General features: G+C 33.6%; 1 protein-coding gene across 1 annotated transcript; it reads left to right on the top strand.

Annotated features, from left to right (window-relative positions):
- The first annotated feature begins 9,204 nt into the window (after nt 1–9,204).
- Nucleotides 9,205–16,326, top strand: LOC110804579 (purple acid phosphatase 3). Its single transcript, XM_022010184.2, has 7 exons — nt 9,205–9,473; nt 11,557–11,713; nt 12,495–12,602; nt 12,683–12,810; nt 13,449–13,577; nt 13,982–14,049; nt 15,878–16,326. The coding sequence occupies exons 1-7, from the start codon at nt 9,297–9,299 to the stop codon at nt 16,089–16,091; spliced, it is 981 nt and encodes a 326-aa protein (XP_021865876.1). The 5' UTR covers nt 9,205–9,296; the 3' UTR covers nt 16,092–16,326.
- The last annotated feature ends 4,997 nt before the right edge of the window (nt 16,327–21,323 follow it).

Below are 21,323 nucleotides of genomic sequence, written 5' to 3'. Positions count from 1 at the left end.
TAATTTGTAATTATGATTAATTTGTTGAAATTCGAATAATTTAGAATTAATTTGATTTTCATAATTAATTAATATTTTAATTAGGTACCAATGATTAAAAACCACCATAAAAATTGTTAATTTGTGTTAAATTTTAAATTATTATGACCTAGATATGAATCCATGATAATCGGAAATTAATTGATTAATAAATTTTCGATTTTTCGCCCTAAAATTATGAAATTAATATGATTTATTAATTTGTCATTAATTTTGGAAATAAAAGTTTTTTTTTATGCGATTCGCTCATAAAACTTGCACGCACAAAGCAATGGAAGCTACATGTTACCCTTAAGGGGTGTTGTATAGTGCGGGCATGCGACAACGAGCAAGGGAGCTCGTCGCCCATGCGGTACGAATGCAGCGAGCAAGACGAGTGGCACGCGAGCACAAGGCAATGGCCCTGCCTTGCGTCGAGTGCTGCGATGATGCATGGGCGGATGGGAGAAGAAGCAAGGCGAGCGAGTAGTGGCAGGCGCGCGCGCGGGCAGCGAGGGGTGCCTCGCAGCAACGAGCGCTGCCTCGCCCAGCCTCGCCAAGCAGCTGTTGCGCTACGAAGCCAGCGAGCGATGCTGCGCGCAAGCGTGGCTCGGCTTGCTGCGTTTGCGCGTGGCTTCTGCTCGTGCCTTGCTGTGCGATCACTCGTGAAGGGCGATGCTGCCTCATGGACTCGACGGGGCATGGGCGCGAGCCCATGGCCTCATCTTGACCCGATTGATGCGCTTTGAATTTAATTTTAATTTTCAGTTCGGAAACGATTTTAATTAATTTTAAAATTCGTAATTTAAATTGTTTTCTCGGATTTTAATTTTGAATATTATAATTATTATAAATTTTATTTATACTAATTATTTTACTAAAATTAAATCTTGAATTAATTTAAATTCGTTTAATTCAACTGAAATAAATTAAATTAATGGATTCGATTATAAATTTATATGAGCTTTAAATTTTAATTAAATTTGTATGTTTCCGGTTAGACTAGAAATACATTTTTATGTTTAAAATTAGTAAAGCATATGAATTTATTGGTTTAAGTGGGAGCATTTTTAGTCATAAACTTTTGATTAGGTCTACAAATCCTTTAAGGTTAAACAACTTGATTAGAATTAATAAGGACTGAATAATTGGTAGATTATTGGTGCCCTTAATTAATTGCTGCAAATATTTATGTGATGCACTAACCAGCTATGTGGGCCATTCATGATAATGAATGGATGAATGGTATATATTGTATATGTACTGTTTTGCAGGTTATGGAGTGACTAGTATGGCCCAAATAGGATAGAAAATATGGTCTGCGTACCATTAATTTGAATGTAATTGGTCTAATGCACCAAATTTGTTTTTCAATTTAAATATGGTCAGCGTACCATCAAATAGTTGTAATTAGTTTAATTATAGCTTATCCTATTTGAAGAAAATGGCGCCTCCCACGGTGAAATTCAAGACGGAGTTTTCAATCCATTTTCATGACGAACTTTGAAGTTGAAGCTTCAAGATGAAGTCGGGCCATACTAGATCACATTTATCTTATGCATGCTTTAAGTTATTTATTGCTTTAAATATGTCTTAATTATGCATGAGATTGTGGCTTGATTATGTTGCATGATTAAGGATTTTAGTTCACTTAAAATCTAACCAACATAGTAAGAGCCTTAAGTTCCAAACTTAAAAATTGAGTTAAAAGGTGCCATGCCAAAATAAACACTTACTTGGATATCCTTTACATCAATCTAGTAATAGTTTTCGCTAAGCGAGGTGTTACTTATTGGTCCTAAAGGGGTAAGGTACACAAATAATTGTGAGTACATGTTAGTTTTGGTGAAACTCAACGATATAAGTAAGGAGCCCTTTTATGTCGTGGAAAAATCGATAGGTTTACCTAATAAGTTCTTAGACCTATCAACCAAGAGTAGTTTCTAGACTATTAGCAAAAGGCTTTTGCTTACCTAAAATGTTTTAGAATTGAGTCAAAATACATAATGTGCTTAATTCTTCAATGGTTTTAGGGTCTTGGAATCATTTTATTCACACCCGCCGGAACAATAAATTCGAATAAAATGCTAATAACTTGTTTGAATTGCATGATTGCTTTAATTTCAAGTTATTATTCATGATAAATGTTTAGACTTTGCATGCTTCAATGTATGTTTTAATTATTGTTTATAATTAAATATCTTGCACTGCGGTAAATCCTTTTAGAAAGGTAACAGTAAATTTCCTCGATTGGTAATGAATCCAAGAAACGATTCACGGAAATGAGAGAAAATGAGCAACTTAAATGTATGTTTCTTTTAGTGACTTTTATGGTTGTTTTCGAGTATCAAAATTGAATGGCGAACCGATTGGTGCTTGTGCATTCAAAATAAAATGTAGTTTTGATATCATAAAGCATTGAGTTTAAACGCTCAGCTTAACCAATGGTTAACAACCTAATATCTTTTTCCATTTAATTCTCGAATGAGTCTAGTCCCTAGACATTCGAATAGATCGATGCTTAGAGAACTTTAGAAGCTTCTGGTAAGATCATCTAGTTAAAACAAAATGTTCAACATAAATTAAAATGGTAAGAACCTTGTTGGAGTAACATTGGACATGTCTAACAAAGTATAAAAGTCAACACGAAAGAATTCAATTCTTAAGACTATAAGAAAGGGTACAAGAAATAGGAAAACAAAGGAACAAATGAAAGCAATTTACAATTCTGTTTCTACCTAAAAGTTAATGTTTAAAGAGAAGTGACCTAGCAATCAAACTTCCTTGGTATCATATACCGCTTGAGGTTCTTACTTCGGTAATAACTCAAACAATGGAAGCTAGTGTACACTAATGGCCTACAAGTAGGAAATGAAGCATGGCAATGCTACATTAGTTGTAGGGTCATCTAGTTTGTTTTAAGTCCTTTCAAAGGCTGGAACTTAATGGCTATTTTGTTCCACAATCAGCATACCTAAATTTCTGTTTTCAAACACAGAAAGACTCACATTCAGAAGAACAAAAACAATGTTTGTTTGTTTATTTGAATGAAATGGTCATTTACGGGTTGAGTCAATATGCTTGATTAGAACAAACAAATCTTTAACAATAAAACTTTACTAGGTTCAAATCAATCTCTTGATTTGAGTTCCACTAACCTTTAGCATTGTTGCTTAGACCATATCAACAAGTTAACATTCAAAAGCTCTATTTTGATGGACTTTTGAAAGTTGATTGATTTCTAGATCAATTTAAGGCAACTAGTCTTACTTGTTGAAAGTAACAAAAGATATGAACTATTGTTAGAACGCCTAGACAATAGAGTTCAAAGCTAAAGAAAGATTTTATGACTTCATTATTTCACATGGATTTGAGTGAATATAGGTTTATTTACTCAAATGTGATATAAGTTGAATCTGTTTGGCTAATTCAAAGATTCAGAAGTATAAAATCCACTTGGCAAGAAATCATAAAGATCTAGGTTAGATCATGTTGTTGATTACTTATACCAAGAATGATCATCAATGATTGTGTGTTGTAATTTCACGATCTAGCTCCATAAGATATGGTATATCTAAGTTGGAATGATCGAAGTCGATTAGTACTTGATTCGATCAATGATGGATCATAAAGACTTTTCCTATAATTTCTAAACAAAATGCTCAACTACCACCAAACTAAACCAAATTCGTCAAAGCTATTGAAAAGTAATTTCAGAATATCTTTTCATAATATATATCTAGAGAGTTGCCAAACTCAGTGGGAGCTTAGCGTTTGTTATTCAACAAACTGAGGCCCAAGTATAGATATATGTTTCATTGTGATTTATTCAAATGAGACACAAGGGTATTGTTTCTACCACGAATTTTTGAGAACATAATGTTTGTTTGCTCGAAATAATGTCCTTTTGGAGATTCGTTTCCAAAATGACAAGTAGGAGAAAATAGACCTCGAAAGTCTTCGAGGCGAACAACAAACATAAACGGACAATCCGGAGGCTTTTCGAAGTTCTTTAGAAAATCCGAACACGTATTCTTTAAGGACTTTAGAAGTAGCTTTTAAAGAATAGACATCTCTTAGAAGACTTTACAAGTGCTTCAAGGAGAACAGAATATTCAAAGGACTTTTAAGTGACTATTCATATTCTATTGTTTGATGTTCTATACCCAAGTAGGCATAGAGTTCAAGTCACTGAAACTATGCGATTCTTCTATTAGATAGTGAAGAAACCTACAACTTGCAGTCAAACTATTATCACAAAGATTAATGAGTTTGTGACTTGTAAGAAAGCTATGGCGAAATATAGATTCCCTAAAATGGTTAGAGGCCATATATAGACTATATGTTTAATTGGTTAAAGGCCATAAAACATAACCAATGTTTTGATGACAAAATTGAAATTTTGTTGATTTGCAAGAATAGGTTAACACCTGTTGGTTGAAAATTGGTTTTAAGGATAAAAACCATCAAACATGGAATTGTGTTCACACACAAAGCTAGATTAGTTGCTAAAGGTTACAAGAAAATTCATGGCATGGATTGTGTTGAAACCTCATGCATAATCGTAATGCTCAAGTCTATAAATCAAGCAATGATTGCATATTGGTACATATGGCAATTGGATGATAAAACGTATTCCTCAATCAAATGTTGAAAAAATAACTATGTACATGGCATGTCATAGGTTTTGTGGATCCAAATAATGCTTGAAATGAATGCTAGCTTATGAAATCTAAGTACATATTTAAGCAAGCAAATTGGGAATTAAAACTGTATTTTAGTGAAGCTAATAAGTATTTTAGTTTCATAAAATATACATGATTTTTATAGATATATAAGAAGTTTAGTGGGAGTACATAAAACTTAATTTGTCCTATGTGTGTCATACACACATCTCTCTATTGTGAAATAACATTCAAATGCTAATGACTTAGATTTGAAAATTATTCATCAATGACGGACCAAGGCGAAACTTAGTGCATACTGAGTATTAAGATCCATTCACAAAGATCTTATAATATTGTTCTGGATTAAGTAATGGCATTTACTAAATCAAACACGAAAGACTCCATTGGAGATATTCGACCCATATGAATAAATCTAAGTAAAAGATGTTTGAACTATGTATAAGCATTTACTAAGTTAAACATCAAAGGATCTAAGTAAGATTCTTAACCTATATTATATGTCAAAGAATTTAGCTGGATTTAGTATCAACCGAAACTAGAATGAGCTAAAGTTACATGAATAAAATTCAATTGGGAATTATTCTGCAAAAGAATTTATCATGTATGATATAATATGAGGATCGCCAAAACGTATCGTATGACTTTAGGCATGACGAACATATACCAATCTCTATTGATCTAAGTGAAGATCAACTAGATTGAGATCAAGAATACTTATGGTACTTGAAAAGGTACATAGGAATAGTTCTTGATTCAAGGAAATAAAGATATGCTAAATATTGATGCTACACGCATAAACAATGGCAAAGGATCAAGCAAGATTCCTTTGGAGTTAACCATTGACAAGGACGAGCTAAAAAGCATCGTGGTTTTGAAATGGCAACATGGATTGAAGACCATGAGTTGTTGCGTGAGAAATTAAAAAATAATAATTTCTATGTTCAAGATATAGTTGGAAAGTCTTCCGCATATCTGTGAACTGCTTGGATAAGTAAATACAAACAGAGCATCACTAGCAACCTAAACAGTTGAAGTAAAAGTAATTATTGCCTAAAAGGCAATAAAACAGGGTTGTTTATGTTAAAGAGTTCTTCACCGACCTTGAGTAGATCACATATCTTCTGGCTTGATGGTTCTTCATTGCAAAATGCGTAGAACCACTCTTGAAGCAAGAAAGATGTCTGCTGACTTGATGGTTCTTCATTGAAAAATGTGTAGAACCACTGATGTAGCAAGAAAGACTAGATCAACAAAATAAACATACTCAAAAGATCTTCTCATCTATCTCGAAGAACATTCGATGAAAAGGATATTAAGATTGGCAAAGCATAATAACTAAACCTATGCAACAAGTGAGAAGCAACACTCACATTGTAACACTGGAAATCAAGCATAGCTTTGAATTCCATGAACTGTTTTAAAGATGGGTTTGAGTCCCATGGATGTAAAACGTTGGGGTTGAACATTTATCATATATGAAATGTATTTTCATATTCCATTTAATCTTGGTTTAGTATTAAATGATGAGTCCCTTCAATTTGACGATATATTCAAGATAGACTGTCAGGACCAGTCCTGTGACTAAGAGATGTCTATCAAGTGAACTTGAATGTCAAAAGTTGAAAATGGTCCCTGGTCGGAGTTTTCTATAAAATTGGACGCATAGAAAACGTTAGACGACTAGAATGCAAGATGACTAGTAGTTCTGTTTCTTGAACTATGTGGACATGACAATGTCATAATCATTTGCATAGATACTTACTTTGGGAAGACTAGTATCGGACAGACCTATGAAACTTTACTGTAAGAGATGAAAATCTGTCATAAGTAAATTTCATTAAAATTATTAGACACTAAATCCTCAATACCTGAGTGATTTGAGATTACTTGTTTGAGAACTGGTTACTTTGACGTTGACCAACCGTCGCACCGTAAAAGGAGGCTATAAAGGCAACGCTCAGGTAATCACCTATCAAACGAAGTCTAATCTCAAGATCGCAAGATTGGGATTGTCCTCCCATAAATCGGGATGAGATGCTTAAAAGTCGTACAAGGCCACTCGGAGAGCTAGAAACTGTAAAATGCATGGCCGTGCTCGGATGAATCATAGGCTATGATTATCTGTTTATTTGATCAGTTGAACTCTGAAACCGAGAAACACCTCTGGACATAATAAGGATGACAACTCTTACCTTATGTTCAAAAGCAAGCATCGAGCGACAAAGGAATTAGGAAATGCACACTTGTCCCTAAGGACAAGTGGGGGACTGAAGGAAATAGTGCCCTTGGTCCAAGTATGCATATAATAATAAGTCTAATAAATGCGGTTCAGTATTAATTAACAAGTTAATAATTCAGTGAGATCAAGTGAGCTGAATGCCTAGCTAGAGGCCGCTTCAGTTCAAGTGGAATTAATGATATTAATCCACAACTTACTCTTGACTGAACCCGTAGGGTCACACAAATAGTACGTAAACGGATCAAGTATTTAATGGCATTAAATACTCCATCTATGGATATTCGGAATCGACGGATCTTGGTTTCAGTGGGAGCTGAGATCGTCACAAGCAAGAAATGAATACTCCGGAAACGATGATATTGCCGGAAACGGAAATATGGATCGTATCGGAAATATAAATATTATCCAAGTCGTAGATGTTGCCGGAAACGGAAACATGGTACGTATCGGAAAATATTATTGGAAATGGAAATATTACCGGAATCGGAAATATTGCCGGAAACGGAAATATTGTCAAAATCGGAAATATTATCGGTATCGGAAAATAATTTCGGAAACGGAAATATTAAATATTTGTTCGAAACGGAAATTAATTCCGGAATCGGAAATATTAAATATTGTTCGTATCGGAAATGAATTTCGGAACCGGGAATTTAATCGGAAGCGCATCGTACGAATTAGCATCGGACGAGGCTTGCTAGACGAAGGCCCATCACGAAGCCAGACCCGCGCCCAGCAAGCCGAGCGCCTAAACACGGAGCTGCCACAGCCTCGCCAGGCCCAGCGCAAGGCCAGGCCCAGCAAGGCCTTGGCGCGTGCGCGCTGAGCGTGCTCATGGGCTGCGAGCAGCGACTGCTCGTGTGGGCCGCAAGGCCTGCGCTGGTGGTGCGATGCTCGTGGCCATACGACGCTCGTGTTCGTAACGAATCCTAATCCTATCGGAATTCGTGCATTGATTAAATCCTAATCCTAAAAGATTAAATTTATTATTTAGAGTTCTAATATATAGGATTCTAATTAATAAATCCATATCCTAGTAGGATTATAATTCCTTTCCATAAACTCTATAAATAGGTGCCTAGGGTCACATATTTACATCGAGATTTGAAGTATTCTAAAGGTAAGATTTTGAAGCAAAAAATCAGCCAAACACTTGCAACCTATTAGCCGAAAATCCTAGTAACCTTAAGGGCGATTCTAGTTGGTCAAGCTTAAGGCGGATCCGGACGTGCTGTGGACTATCTACGGAGGGACGACACTTGGAGTCCTAAAGACTTGTTCTTGTTCGGTTCGGGCGCAGCTAGGGAGGGCACGCTACAAAGTGTATGCATCTGAATTATGCTAAATGATTATGTGTAAATAATATGTTTCCTGGCTTTATGGTTTTTCCGCATGATTTATGTTTTGTCATATGTATCATAACCTAACACATGTAGGGCGACAGATGGAGAAATTAGAGTTTATGCATGTTGGCCGGTACAATAGAGAGTAATTTCTTTATCATTTTCCCTTCAAATAAGCAAAAAATATATTTCCTCTGTTTTTTTAAATAACACAATTATTTAAGCACGTTTACCAATGCACGATTTCAAACATTAATATCTTCCATTATGGATAAGAAAAAATTATAAAAAGTTATATTCAAAATATATTTATTTAGACGGATCTAATAAAACTCCACAAGACTATATTTTTTCTTATGTATACACAAAATGAAGTCAAAAGAGATTGTGTGAATACTTTCAGAAACTCAATTATATTATATGTAAATAAGAACAAAGGAAGTATATTACTTCCTCGATCCGTTTCGCAATAGATGCATCGTTTCTCTTTTGGACACTATTCATTAACTAACTTTGACAATTATTTTTTCACATTATGTAAAAACAAACATAGTCAAGTGAGATCTTGTTAAATTCGTATCAATGTGAAGATTCCAAATATCAATTTTTTTTATAATTTTTACTTACACGCAATTAGAGATACTAATGTTCAAAGAAGTATGTTGGGATACGTGAAAAAAAATAAATGATACATCTATTGCGAAATGGAGGTAGTACTAATTGTACCAGTTGTATAATAAAACTTGCCGAGGAATTATATTATAAAGTTGGCAATACCCAAATTAATTCCCATTAGAAATCCATAAAGAAGACGTACAAGCAAGTTGGTCGACTCAACATATCGACTAATAAGTTACTAAAGTACAAAGTGAGTAATTAAGTTTAAACAAAACAAGGAGCTGACTATAAAAGGAAGACATCTCACCTTCCTCTTTGGCAAACAAGCTTACTACATATCTTCTTTCTCTCTCCTATCATTTCTGGAGAGAGAGAGAGAAGCTTAACAAAATGTTGAAGTTAATGTTAATTGTACTTAGTATTTTAATGGTGTTTAATGTAGAAGTGATTAACGCTAATCTTCCAAAGTTTAAACAAGCAACCAAAGAAGATGGGTCACTGAGTTTGTTGGTTATTGGAGATTGGGGAAGACATGGTGCCTTTAATCAATCTCTCGTTGCTACTCAGGTAATTACATTCATTTATTAATATATATGATTATTCGTCATTTCGCGTACATTTAAATAACACAAACTAATTTATTTCATACCTTGTTCGATGTTATTTCTTAATCTGTACTACGTATATTTCAATTTTAATTTCATAAAATTTAATATTGTTTTGGTTTAATTGAAGATTACTCGTATATTAATAGATTTTTTTATGTAATAATCTTCATGGTTCGATCCACCATTTAAAGATCTTCATGGTTGGTTTTTCTTTCTAACATATTGTACGTACATTTATTTTTAATATTTTTGAAGAATTTTTCTTTCTAATATTGTAGTGATAATTAATTAAATGGAATGGGATAATTAGGAGAATAATTGAAAGGTAGATTCCTTGATGCTATTTGTTGCTTATGCGTATGGAACAACTCCAATCGTAAATTTAACTTTTTGTCCACATAATATCGTGGTATTTACATCAGATCTTATTGTAAGAATAATAATTTAATGAAAATGGACCGTTTTATAGGGTGGAAGAAGAAGCTAAATCTCATTTTCTGCATATCTTTCCAACTGTTTTATATCCCTATTCATGCTTTACACTTGTCAATAATTTATTCATTAAATTATTTGGTCGTGATTTTTCAAAGCAAAATAATGTTTATATGAGTCCATAATAGGTGGTGCTTTGATTACCTAAAAAAATAAAGGAAAATTTGTCAGAAAGTACCTTTTAAAACACAAAAATTGTGAGAAATGACCTTTTAAAAAAAAAGTTGTGAAAGAAGGCCCAATTGGGTTTTTTTTGTTGTGAATAAGGACTATAAGCCATATTCCGGTGGTCAACGACTGTTTTTCGGCGTTACCATCACGTGTCTTAAATTTTTACAATTTTTTTTAAAAGTTTCCCTCCATGTTTCCCCCACCCCCCACCTAACTTATTCAGATCTTTAAAAAAAAAAAAAAAATCGATTCTTGAAATTAGGTAACACTAAGAACCCTAATTTCAAGAACCAAAAAATTGGAGAAATTTGAGGGAAAAATTAGGGCTTTTAGTGTTATCTCGTACGAAAATGACCGACAAGCAATTGGGTTGCGCGAATTTGGTTGATTTCAACTGGGGAGAAGAAATTCGTGGTTGGAAGGGAGAAGAAAATGGTGGAGGAGCAGCAGAGCAGGAGAGAGAAAATCGATTTTTTTTTTAAAGATCTGAATAAGTTAGTTGGGGGTGGGGGAAACTTGGAGGGAAACTTTTTTTTAAAAAAAAATGTTATACACGTGCGTGTCACGTGATGGTCAATGCCGGAAAACAGTCGTTGCCCACCGGAATATGGCTTATGGTCCTTATTCACAACAAAAAAAATTCAATTGGGCCTTCTTTTACAACTTTATTTTAAAAGGTCATTTCTCACAATTTTTGTGTTTTAAAAGGTCATTTATGACAAATTTTCCAAAAATAAATTGATGTTGTTGATTGTTAAAAATGCCTTCTTTCCTGTTTCATGTGGTTTTTAAGGTACGAGGATATAAATTCAACTTAAATTATAAATAGGGGACGAGGATTTAAAATTGAGACATATTATACACAAATTCTCGATCTTAATAAATAGATTAAAATTTCATCCGTAAGACCGCAGTGTGTTTCATGTGTATTAGTAGGAGTTGATTTTCCACGTTTTAGAAAGTTTCATAAAAAAAATAGGTGAAGAGAAACAAGGCATAAAGAATTCCAAATCTAATCCAAAATGGTTGTCATCTAATCTGAAAAGCTTTTTGCCTTATCTCCCCTTTGCCAAAACTTGGGCACACGCTTAGAGCATAATCCTTCTTGGCCATGTCGGCCCATGTGACAAATTAACCATTATTATCTGTTTTAAAATGTGATAACTACAAATCTACAATGTCTTAAGCTTACATCTAAAATGGAATATGTTAATTTGAACCAGTGACCTAGACTCTTGGTTTTAATTTCTAGGTCAACACCTCATTGATTGGTATACCACGTACATCTCATATTTTCACACATGCTATGGTATATCGGTATATAATTTAATTATTATTACAAAATCAAGCTTAATTAAAAGAAAATTGTTGACATGCAGATGGGGATAGTAGGGGAGAAATTGGAAGTGGATTTCATGATATCAACAGGAGACAATTTCTACGACAATGGGCTTACTGGAGTTCATGATCCAGCTTTTAAACACTCCTTTACCGATGTCTATACTGCCCCCAGCTTACAGAAGCGTTGGTACACTGGTATGTTTCTTTTTTTTTCTTTACCTTTAAACTATGGAATATTGTGTGTACTTACTAAAAAAAATGAAATAAAATAAGTACTCCCCCCGTCCCTTAATACTTGAACAACATAGGGTCAATGTACAACTTTGACTACCAATATCTTACACTATTTTAACTCCCTCCGTCCCTTAATACTTGCACCGTTTTGACTGTACACGCTTGTCAATGCACAACTTTGACCACCAATATCTTTAACTACATATTATAAAAACTTCTAAAAATATTAATATTTTGCAAATATATATTAAGATGAATCCAACAATATATTATATACTAACATTTGTTTTCATATACTAGAAATAAAATAGGGTCAAAGTGAATTATGTGAATAGTGGAAAAAGTCAAAACGGTGCGAGTATTAAGGGACAAATGGGGTATGTTTTTTTTTGTTACCTCCCATTTCGAAATGATATTTGCACTTTCCGTTTTATCTTATTTCATAACGTTATTTACTTTATGATTTATTCTATTTTTGGACATGAAAATGTATCATATTACCCTTTACTCCCACAAAATTTATATATTTCCACTCACTTTCTCTTGCTTTTTTTTTTTGTTATATAGATCTATCTTTTTACACAATTTATCACATTTATCTTAATATTTGTGCAAATAATAACGGTAAAGATCATTATGAAACGAAGGTAGAACCGAGGAAAATCAACGGTCAATTTTTAAAATGACTGGGCATTTCATGACTATTCGATTCTCATAATACATTTTATTGATGGTATTGTAGTGCTTGGGAACCACGACTACAGAGGAGATGTCTTAGCACATTTGAGCCCTGTTCTTAGAAAAAGAGACAGCAGATGGTTTTCCTTGAGATCTTATGTTGTCAAAACAGGTGAATTGAGCAATACTTACTCACATTGTTTTTAATTAAACTTTTATTAAGAAATTAAATTAATTTTGTTGATTGAGCAGATATTGTGGACTTCTTTTTTGTGGATACAACACCCTTCCAAGACAAATACTTTATAGAAGACGAAGGCCATACTTATGACTGGAGAGGTGTATTACCTCGTAAACGATATCTTTCTAATCTTTTACAGGTATTTATTTAATCCTAAATCACATTATTGGTGCGACAATTAAATCAAAATACATACGAAATATAATATCTTAACAAAACCTAGGGATCAACTCTAGGTAGGTTGAGGTTCATAGCACGTCTTTAGGTAGTTGAATTTTCCTTGTCGATCATATCCCGATCTTTCAAATTCATGATGTGAAAATTTGATGCATACATAATCTTCATATTACAACAGTTTTTCAACCCCTTTATAAAAAAGTATTGCGCGCATAAGGTGTACAATAAATTTATTATATATCAAGATAGTTTTTATGCAGTTTTTTTTGTAACTTTAACCTAGTTTTTTATAACTTTTATGTTATTAAAAAAAAGTTGATAGATAAACATTTTAAATGGTTAAATAATTAATTTTATATATTATTAGGGATTTTAAATAAATAAATAAATATTATTCAAATAAAAATATTTATCACTAAAAAAAAATAGAAAACTTTTACATATATAAATGTAACTTTTAAGCCTTTTGAGTTAACTTTTTCTCCGATGTAAATAAGAATTTGTGCCCCTTTATATCGATCATCAATTTGAGGCATTGTATAACTAACTAACATAATTATGTTGTTATAAAAAAAATATGATAATGTTGTTATGTAACAGGATTTGGACGAGTCGTTGAAAAAGTCAACTGCCAAGTGGAAGTTTGTGATTGGTCATCATCCAATATTGAGTGCTGGACATCACGGTAACACTGAAGAGCTTGTGGATCAGCTTCTCCCAATTCTTGAGGTAATGCTAATGACTAATGGACTACTAGTATTAGCAAAATCTCTGTTTTTACCACAAACACAATCTTCAGTAAAACAGTTGCACACTAATTTACTGTGACATATACGTAATACATTAAAAGCTCTGTAACTTGGCCCAAGCAGCAATTCAACTAGGAATTCGTGGGCACAACATCCTTTGGAGCCGGATTAGATTTGTTTTTTATTTTGTTCTTTTATCCTCTTTCTGTAAGTTTTAGCCGATGTCAAAAAAAAAAAAAAAACTCTGTAACAAAGAATTACGGAGTGCGGAGTCCATACTTCAGAATTGGAATAAGTTATTAAGAATCCGTCTCATTGGACTAATACTTCTCTTGAAGTTTTGAAGGATTGAGCTTGATACTAAAAATTTGTATGAATTGTCAGGAAAACAAGGTGGATCTTTACATCAATGGGCATGACCACTGCTTGGAACACATTAGTAGCCCAGTCAGGTAACTCTATACAATGTCATTATTTGATCTTTAATCTTTAATATGTAGGGCCTTGAATTCGACAATACAACTATCGATGACAAATTTGATCTGAAAGATAATGGCCCTAAGTTTAATTTTATGTCAAACAATTTGAAATTGATTGAACCTATATGACAAACTTAACTTTTTTTTTTTTTTTACAAGGTAAGAAAAATAGTACATTAGGAGCCCCTCCGCACGAGGAGTTCTCCTAAGTAATCACTATCTAAAATGGAAATTAACTGGGGACTATTACAAGCTTCAATACACATGGTGCTGCTAACTAGGTGACCCATATTTGCTATCCAATCTGCTGCTCGATTAGCTTCTCTGTATACGTGCTTGATATTCCAAGTGTCGAAACTTTTGATTATTTCCGGGATATCTTGAATGACAAAATTATTAGCTCAAAATATTGAATGATTTGAATTTGATTTTTTTTTTTTTTTTTAAAAAAAGATGATCGATGGGCACACCCGGATTTCTAAAGTTTTTTTTTTTTTAATTTTTTTTATAAAATGACTATTTAACTGATACGAAGTATATTTCTCATCATAAAGCAAATGCATAAATAATATTTTGAACATACTCATTTAATCATTTAATATGCAATATTCATCCTATACGTATTACATATTTAATATGCTACCTTTTCCATTTAATATATCTATTTGACTAAAATATTACCAAAATCATTTTAAGCAAATTATTATTACGTGGTACTTATTAGTTTTCATATTTTATATTCTAATTTTTTTTTCCATAAATAAACCGTTTATAAAAAAGTATAGAAAATAAAAAAGAAAGGAATTGATACGGAGTATATATATATTTTTAGAAAAAACGTTTTTTGGCGGGAAAATATTGCACCATGAAGTGACATGTGTCACTCTGGTGTATGTCTGTTATAGATAGTACAATACGAGATTCGAGGAGCTTAGTGATATTTCTCTTACTTTTCCATTTATTCTCAATGAATTAGACTTGCAAAACTCAGGGGCGGTTTTGAGGTCGCGCAGGGTGAGCGACGGAACAAGGCCCCTAAATTTCAGATACTCCCTCCGTCCCTTAATACTCGTCTCGCTTTCCTTATAAAGCCGTCCCTTAATACTCGTCTCGCTTTCCTTATAAAGCTGTCCCTTAATACTCGCACCATTTCTATAAATGACATACCTTTACTAATATTTTATCATGTCTCTCACTTAACCATGACCCACATATATTCTTATTTCATCAAAAAACATTAAAAAATTAACACACCCCACCCCTTTATTTGACACATTTTCCACTAACTATATTAAAAAAATAATTCACTACCAATTACCACCTAATAAATTAATAAGTCAATTAAATTGTCTAAAACTTTGTACCGGTCAAACTGAGACGAGTATTAAGGGATGGAGGAATTATATTATAACTAGTTTCTAAAAATAAACAAAAAACAAATTGGAGTAGTGGTTAAGGCCATATTATATACCCAAGGTCTTAGGTTCCATTCTTAACAAGTTTGAGAATCTACACATGCCCCATTGTCATGACGTCATTATAGCCCCGGGCATTTGAGAATCTACACATGTCCCATTGCCATGACGTCATTGTAGCCCCGGGCACTGGCAAAACTAGATTGGTTTAACTTAAAAGAAGTATTGGTTCGATAATATTTCTTCTTACATACCTAAAATTAAATATAAGTTAGGTTTTCATACGTGATCCATTTTTTGTTATTCATGTTTGGGACAATTGAAAACCTTAAGAAAATGAAAGGAAAACAGTAATGAACTTGCCTTTTTATTTTATCTATATGCAGCAAACTTCAATTTTTGACTAGCGGAGGAGGCTCAAAGGCATGGAGAGGCGATGAAAAGCAATGGAATGAAGAGGAATTGAAGTTGTATTATGATGGCCAAGGTTTTATGTCAATGGAAGTGACTCGATCTCGAGTAGACGTTGCGTTTTACGACGCATTTGGCAACGTACTACACAAATGGGGCAGGGGAAACTCGAACTTCTACACATATTAGCAACATCAATCTATTTTAACTCTAAGAGCAAAAATGAAGTGCCTTTAATCTGCTATCATTTTTATAAGATTAATTAATATGATGGTAAGTATCACATAATTGAGAACTTAATTGAGCAAACTTATGTAATTATATTGTACTATGTACTTGTTTAGTTTCTTTTCCCAAGTATGCGTAATGTCTTGAGTTTTGTTGTTGTAAGAAAGCAAATAAAACTATCCTCTGTATTTTCTCATTATTGTTGTAGATGGTGTTGTAACAAATCATATTATGATGTACATGTAAATTTGATGTTTATTAGCCAAAGTTTGATTATACTCCGTAGTATACTATGTTGCAAAACCCCACCCCTACTTAAAAAAGACTACTTTGTTCATTTGTTGCCCCATGATAAAGATAATGTCTGCTCAAGTCAAGCACTCGGCCCAATGTCGTTCAATAATTATTTTCTGGTGCGAATGTGATACATAGCCATATAAATTACAAATAGGGAGAAAAAATCCGAATATGACATATCGTACACAAATTCTCGGTCTTAACCACTGGTCAAGATCTTATTGGTTTGTTCGATATTTAAACCAAATTCATGATCTCTCCTCTTTGCCTAACAATTGCCGCGTCGATGCAAAAATGGAGAATGTCTTCATTCTAATAAGATGAGTATAACACAACTTAACATCCTAAATCATCCATATGTAAACTGATTAAGGCAGATTAGAACATTCCTGCATTATATATTTATTACTCCCTCCGTCCGGGAATACTTGAAACCATTTGACCGGCACGGAGTTTAATTCATTATAATTGACTTTTTATTTAATTAAAAGGTAGTTAGTAGTGGGGTATTTTTTTTAATATATATAGATAGTGGGATGTTGTGGGGGTCATGAATTTTTTTGATGTTTATTTTGGGTAGTAGGATTGTTGGTGGGCCCTTAGGTAAGGTGAGAAAATAATAAAATATTATGTAAAGTTTCCATTTTTAGAAGCATTTCAAGTAATCCGGGACGGCCCGATAAGGAAAGCGTTTCAAGTATTCCGGGACGGAGGGAGTAGTATTCTATGCACACGATGCGTGCTGTTATTTTCAAAAACCTGATTTGATATATGCACAAATAATGTTCCAACGTTTTATAATTTTTTTAAACAATTTTTGTAAGGGTATTATCGATATCTTACTTGGACACCTAAGTGCTAAGTTACTAAACTAAAGTTTGACCATACTGAACTAAAATAATACCACTACTACATTTTGGTGCTTATGCAACGCTCAAATCCGTTGCAATAGGGCTAAAATACCGTTGCATAAGACCTATTGCAACGGCTGGCTACCGTTGCATCCGCTGGCGTTGCAAAAGGTCTAATGCAACGACTTTTGGCCCTATTACAACGGTTTCTTATAATTTAAGAGTGCCGTTGTATTAGTGTCACATCTAATGCAACGGTCTATCATGGAAAGTTAATCAATAGGTATTGCAACGCCTGTACACTATTGCAACGGTATATTATATACTGTTACTAATTAATAAAGCTTCAATCCCCTAATGCAACGACATATACACATTTAAATGAATCATATTATAAATGCAAAAAGAACTTCATTGATATAACATCTGTAATACAATATTTTGTTTCCCAAAGGGTATAATACAAAATACTGAAATTAGCAAGCGTTCGTAACAAGATATAATTAAAAAGCTTAACATTTTTGAAACCATCTAAAGCTAGCAGACATTAGCTAAAGGAAAGTTGCCACGGAGTCCTTGTTTATATCATTTGATAAATAGCTATATTTCTTCTCCACTTAGTTCACCTTGCACCTGCAAGTAAAAAAAATTCATTAGGGTGAGTTAGTGTTAGGGTGAGTTTTATTTTTTATAACTAGTTTAATAGCAAAAGTACACTATTGTGAGTATTATATCCACGACGTACATTTTCCGTTTTCATCATTCATCAGGAAAGCAATGAACATTGTTTCCCTAGTCACATAATAAACCAGATATAAACACATGAAAATCATGAACTGACATCCATATGACATGAAATCTAGTATCCTGTGTACTTTTTAGCAACGTATGGACTGACTTTCATATAAAGTTCATTATATGTTAATTAGCTTATATACTTTCAAACCAGTAATTATCAACAACTAACAACAAACCAGTAATAACTACTAAAACAGCTAATAGCTACCAAAACAACAAACCATTAACAGCAACTAGAGATCTAGAATAGCTAGCTTAGCTGAACAAGGACAAAGTGTTGAACTCCCAAAACATGTGAGAGTATACTATTTTGACTTGATTCTACGCCTTAACCTTCCATAATCATATGTGAAAACAAAACTGCAAGGGTAGCTGTGACAATGCAATAATTATCCTTCTATAACCACAATGGTAGATTTTCACCAAATGGGCTATGCCTCCAGTTAACACTATACATTTAGACTATCATACACAATTCATATATTTGAAACCCAATCCAATTCTTATAATTCCCAATGCAAGATAAACAATATATGGTCGTTTAGCTGATTCATTTCTAGGAAGAATGAAGAGCTTAACACTAGCATGCTATATTAACAGCCATTACTGCTTTACTTGCCTCTTTCTCACCATAGAAGTAAACAAGTTAGACAATAAGAGTGACAAATGTCAATAAAACAAGGCAAAATTAATTAAAAATTAACCGAAGTTGGTGTTACCTTGCTAGTTTCATTCAAACTTTATTATTGTTACCGCATACAAGTTATCACAAATTGCGCTACTCTAATCACATCTCTAAAATTGCCTAAAATCGCCTACAAGCCTCCTAACAGATATTGCCACTATATTTCAGGATATTTTATATTTGCAATCTAGCTTTGGTTATTGTAAAAAGGTATGTGATTTCTAGTGTTAGAGGCCCATAATATTGCCACTGCAGCAAGGGCGTAGGTTTGGCTTCTTTGTATGTTGGTTGCCAAAAGAAATCTTCACAACCTTCTGATCGTAACTATATCAGTCCCTTCCGATCCTAGAAACAAATCCATAATGAAAATCTTCTATGCCTAAGATCATACAGCCCTAGTGCTCCCAGTTAGCATGTTAATATGACTCCCCACATTAATGATCTCAAAAACACATCATAAGGCACCCATGAATCAAAATTTCAAAGTATACTTCAGCTATTGGTGATTGGTACAACTCGAGAAGTCAACATAAAGAGCTGCAGACTGCGTCTCACGGTTACAACTTCCTTGATTGTGTTTATAGCAAGAAATATATTGAAGCGGTGCAAAACTGGATTGGTTTTAGGTACAATTTCAGGAACCTCGGTGGTCTGATCAAAGACATGAAGAGAGTTAAGTGGTCAAAATTCAGGAAAGACGTCTTTAAAGCTTGTTTCAAAATTCAGGAAGGATGTCTTTAAAGCTTGTTTCATAGCTGGGATTTATCAGCTATCGAAAACCAGGAATATTGTTCTTTGGGATCAACATTCGTCACTAAGGCTGTAAAGAATGTAAAGCATGATATTACATATAGAATTACTGTTAAAAAATTCTAGGATTAGTGCTCAGGATAAAACTTGGTTTGACAACATTTGTCACTAAGGCTCCCAAATAACTTGAATGAAACCATAAAAATACTCTGGCAAATTGACACAAGTTATGATACTACTAATTATTCAAATAAGACACTACTAATCATTTTATAATAAAAAAGTAGCTAAAGAAACAAAAGAAAATTTAGTACCTGACTAACTGTCGCTCCAGATTTAGTAGATTGTCCATTTTGCTCACTGACATGATGCGGTGCACTAGACGCATCCCTAGGAGTCGACGGAGTCAGAGATTCTGGAATCACAATATTCATTCCGGGATTAGCTTCTTGAAGTTGAGATAGAATTGCAGTAGCCAAACTCGGTAAAAGTTGCTTCACCAAAACATCTTTCATCTTCTCTGGAAATATGAGACTTGACCCCTTGTCTCTCTTTTTCAAATCATTCTTGGTTACACCACTTCCAACAAGTCTTACACGACTTTTGCGCTTAGGCTCTGGAATCACTTGAGAGTAAGGATCCTTTGAGTTATCACCTTCTCCATGTTGTGCAGACTCCAAGGCATTCATCTTTTCCTATTTCATGAAAATAAAGTCATCGTCTTAGTAAATACATAATAAATATTAATGTAATGTATTAACTCACAATATACTGTCGAGTTTTCTCATTGTCTGTAAGATAAGTTCTTCCATGAGTTCTTTTCCTTGATTCTATGTAGACCTTTGCTTGGGAGGGTTCTTGCTTATTCGGATCCTCTTGTTGCTATTAAAACCACAGCCAGGTCAATGTAATGAATGTAGCTAACAAACAAGAAATATAAGTAATCTGAAATCAGGGCAATATTTACCAACTCATAACGTAAAGATGCATATGATTTACGTCCCAAATTGTGCATATCATCTAACAGTAGACGGTTTGCTCTATTGATGGTACTTTCCTCCTATGTGATAAAAACAGTTAAGTTACAATTACATAAGATAATTCGCACGAAACACATGTTAATAAAAGAAAACTTCTTTAAATACCTCAATCTTTTCACACTCCCAATACTTCAAGAGATCTCTAAATTGAGGCACAGAAATGGTGTCAGGTTTCCATTTCCATTTTAACTCATCATTGTCATATGCATAGTAGTGGATCTTCTTAAATATGCATTTATAACAACACCAACTTCTATTGATAGCATCCATTACCCATTTTTTTCCAGCAGTAGGAACCATATACTTTTCCTTTACAAACAATTAATAAATTAGGAATATATTGAGGTAAAGTACGTATGAGTAACGATACTAATGCAAAAGAATAATATTACAACATACCAAGACATAATCCCATATTCTGTCAAGTGTGGGCAGACTTGGGAAGCTACAATAATTAAGTGGTGCAAGCTCAGGATCCTTCGCCACAGTTCCCAAGAAAAGCTTAAATTCGCCAACGATTTCAGGTGTAGGTCCAATTGGCTGGCCAAGCGAGTTTAAGATAATAGCTTGGCGCTCCTCTCTTGTCCGTGCATGAACCTTTGTAAGCTTTGTTGGACCTCGATGCTTCTTGCTTTTATTACCTTTTTCAGTTCAAGTTTTAATTAATCCTATAAGCTCATTGTATCAAGGATAAAAAAAATATGGAATTGATTTCATATATACAAATGAAACATTTACCTTTATTTTCGTACTCAGCCAATGCTTCCATTTC

This window comes from Spinacia oleracea, chromosome 4 (genome assembly GCF_020520425.1).
Source record: "Spinacia oleracea cultivar Varoflay chromosome 4, BTI_SOV_V1, whole genome shotgun sequence".
In the NCBI taxonomy this organism is placed as follows: Eukaryota; Viridiplantae; Streptophyta; class Magnoliopsida; order Caryophyllales; family Amaranthaceae; genus Spinacia; species Spinacia oleracea.
Note: the sequence above shows the minus strand (reverse complement) of the source record. Positions and strands in the feature narration are given on the sequence as shown.

Excerpts from the sequence above, each read along its gene's own strand:
- LOC110804579 (XM_022010184.2), top strand. The coding sequence starts at position 9,297 with ATGTTGAAGTTAATGTTAATTGTACTTAGTATTTTAATGGTGTTTAAT. Across the intron at positions 11,714-12,494 it reads ACAGAAGCGTTGGTACACTG|TGCTTGGGAACCACGACTAC; the intron begins GTATGTTTCTTT and ends ATGGTATTGTAG. Across the intron at positions 12,603-12,682 it reads ATCTTATGTTGTCAAAACAG|ATATTGTGGACTTCTTTTTT; the intron begins GTGAATTGAGCA and ends TTGATTGAGCAG.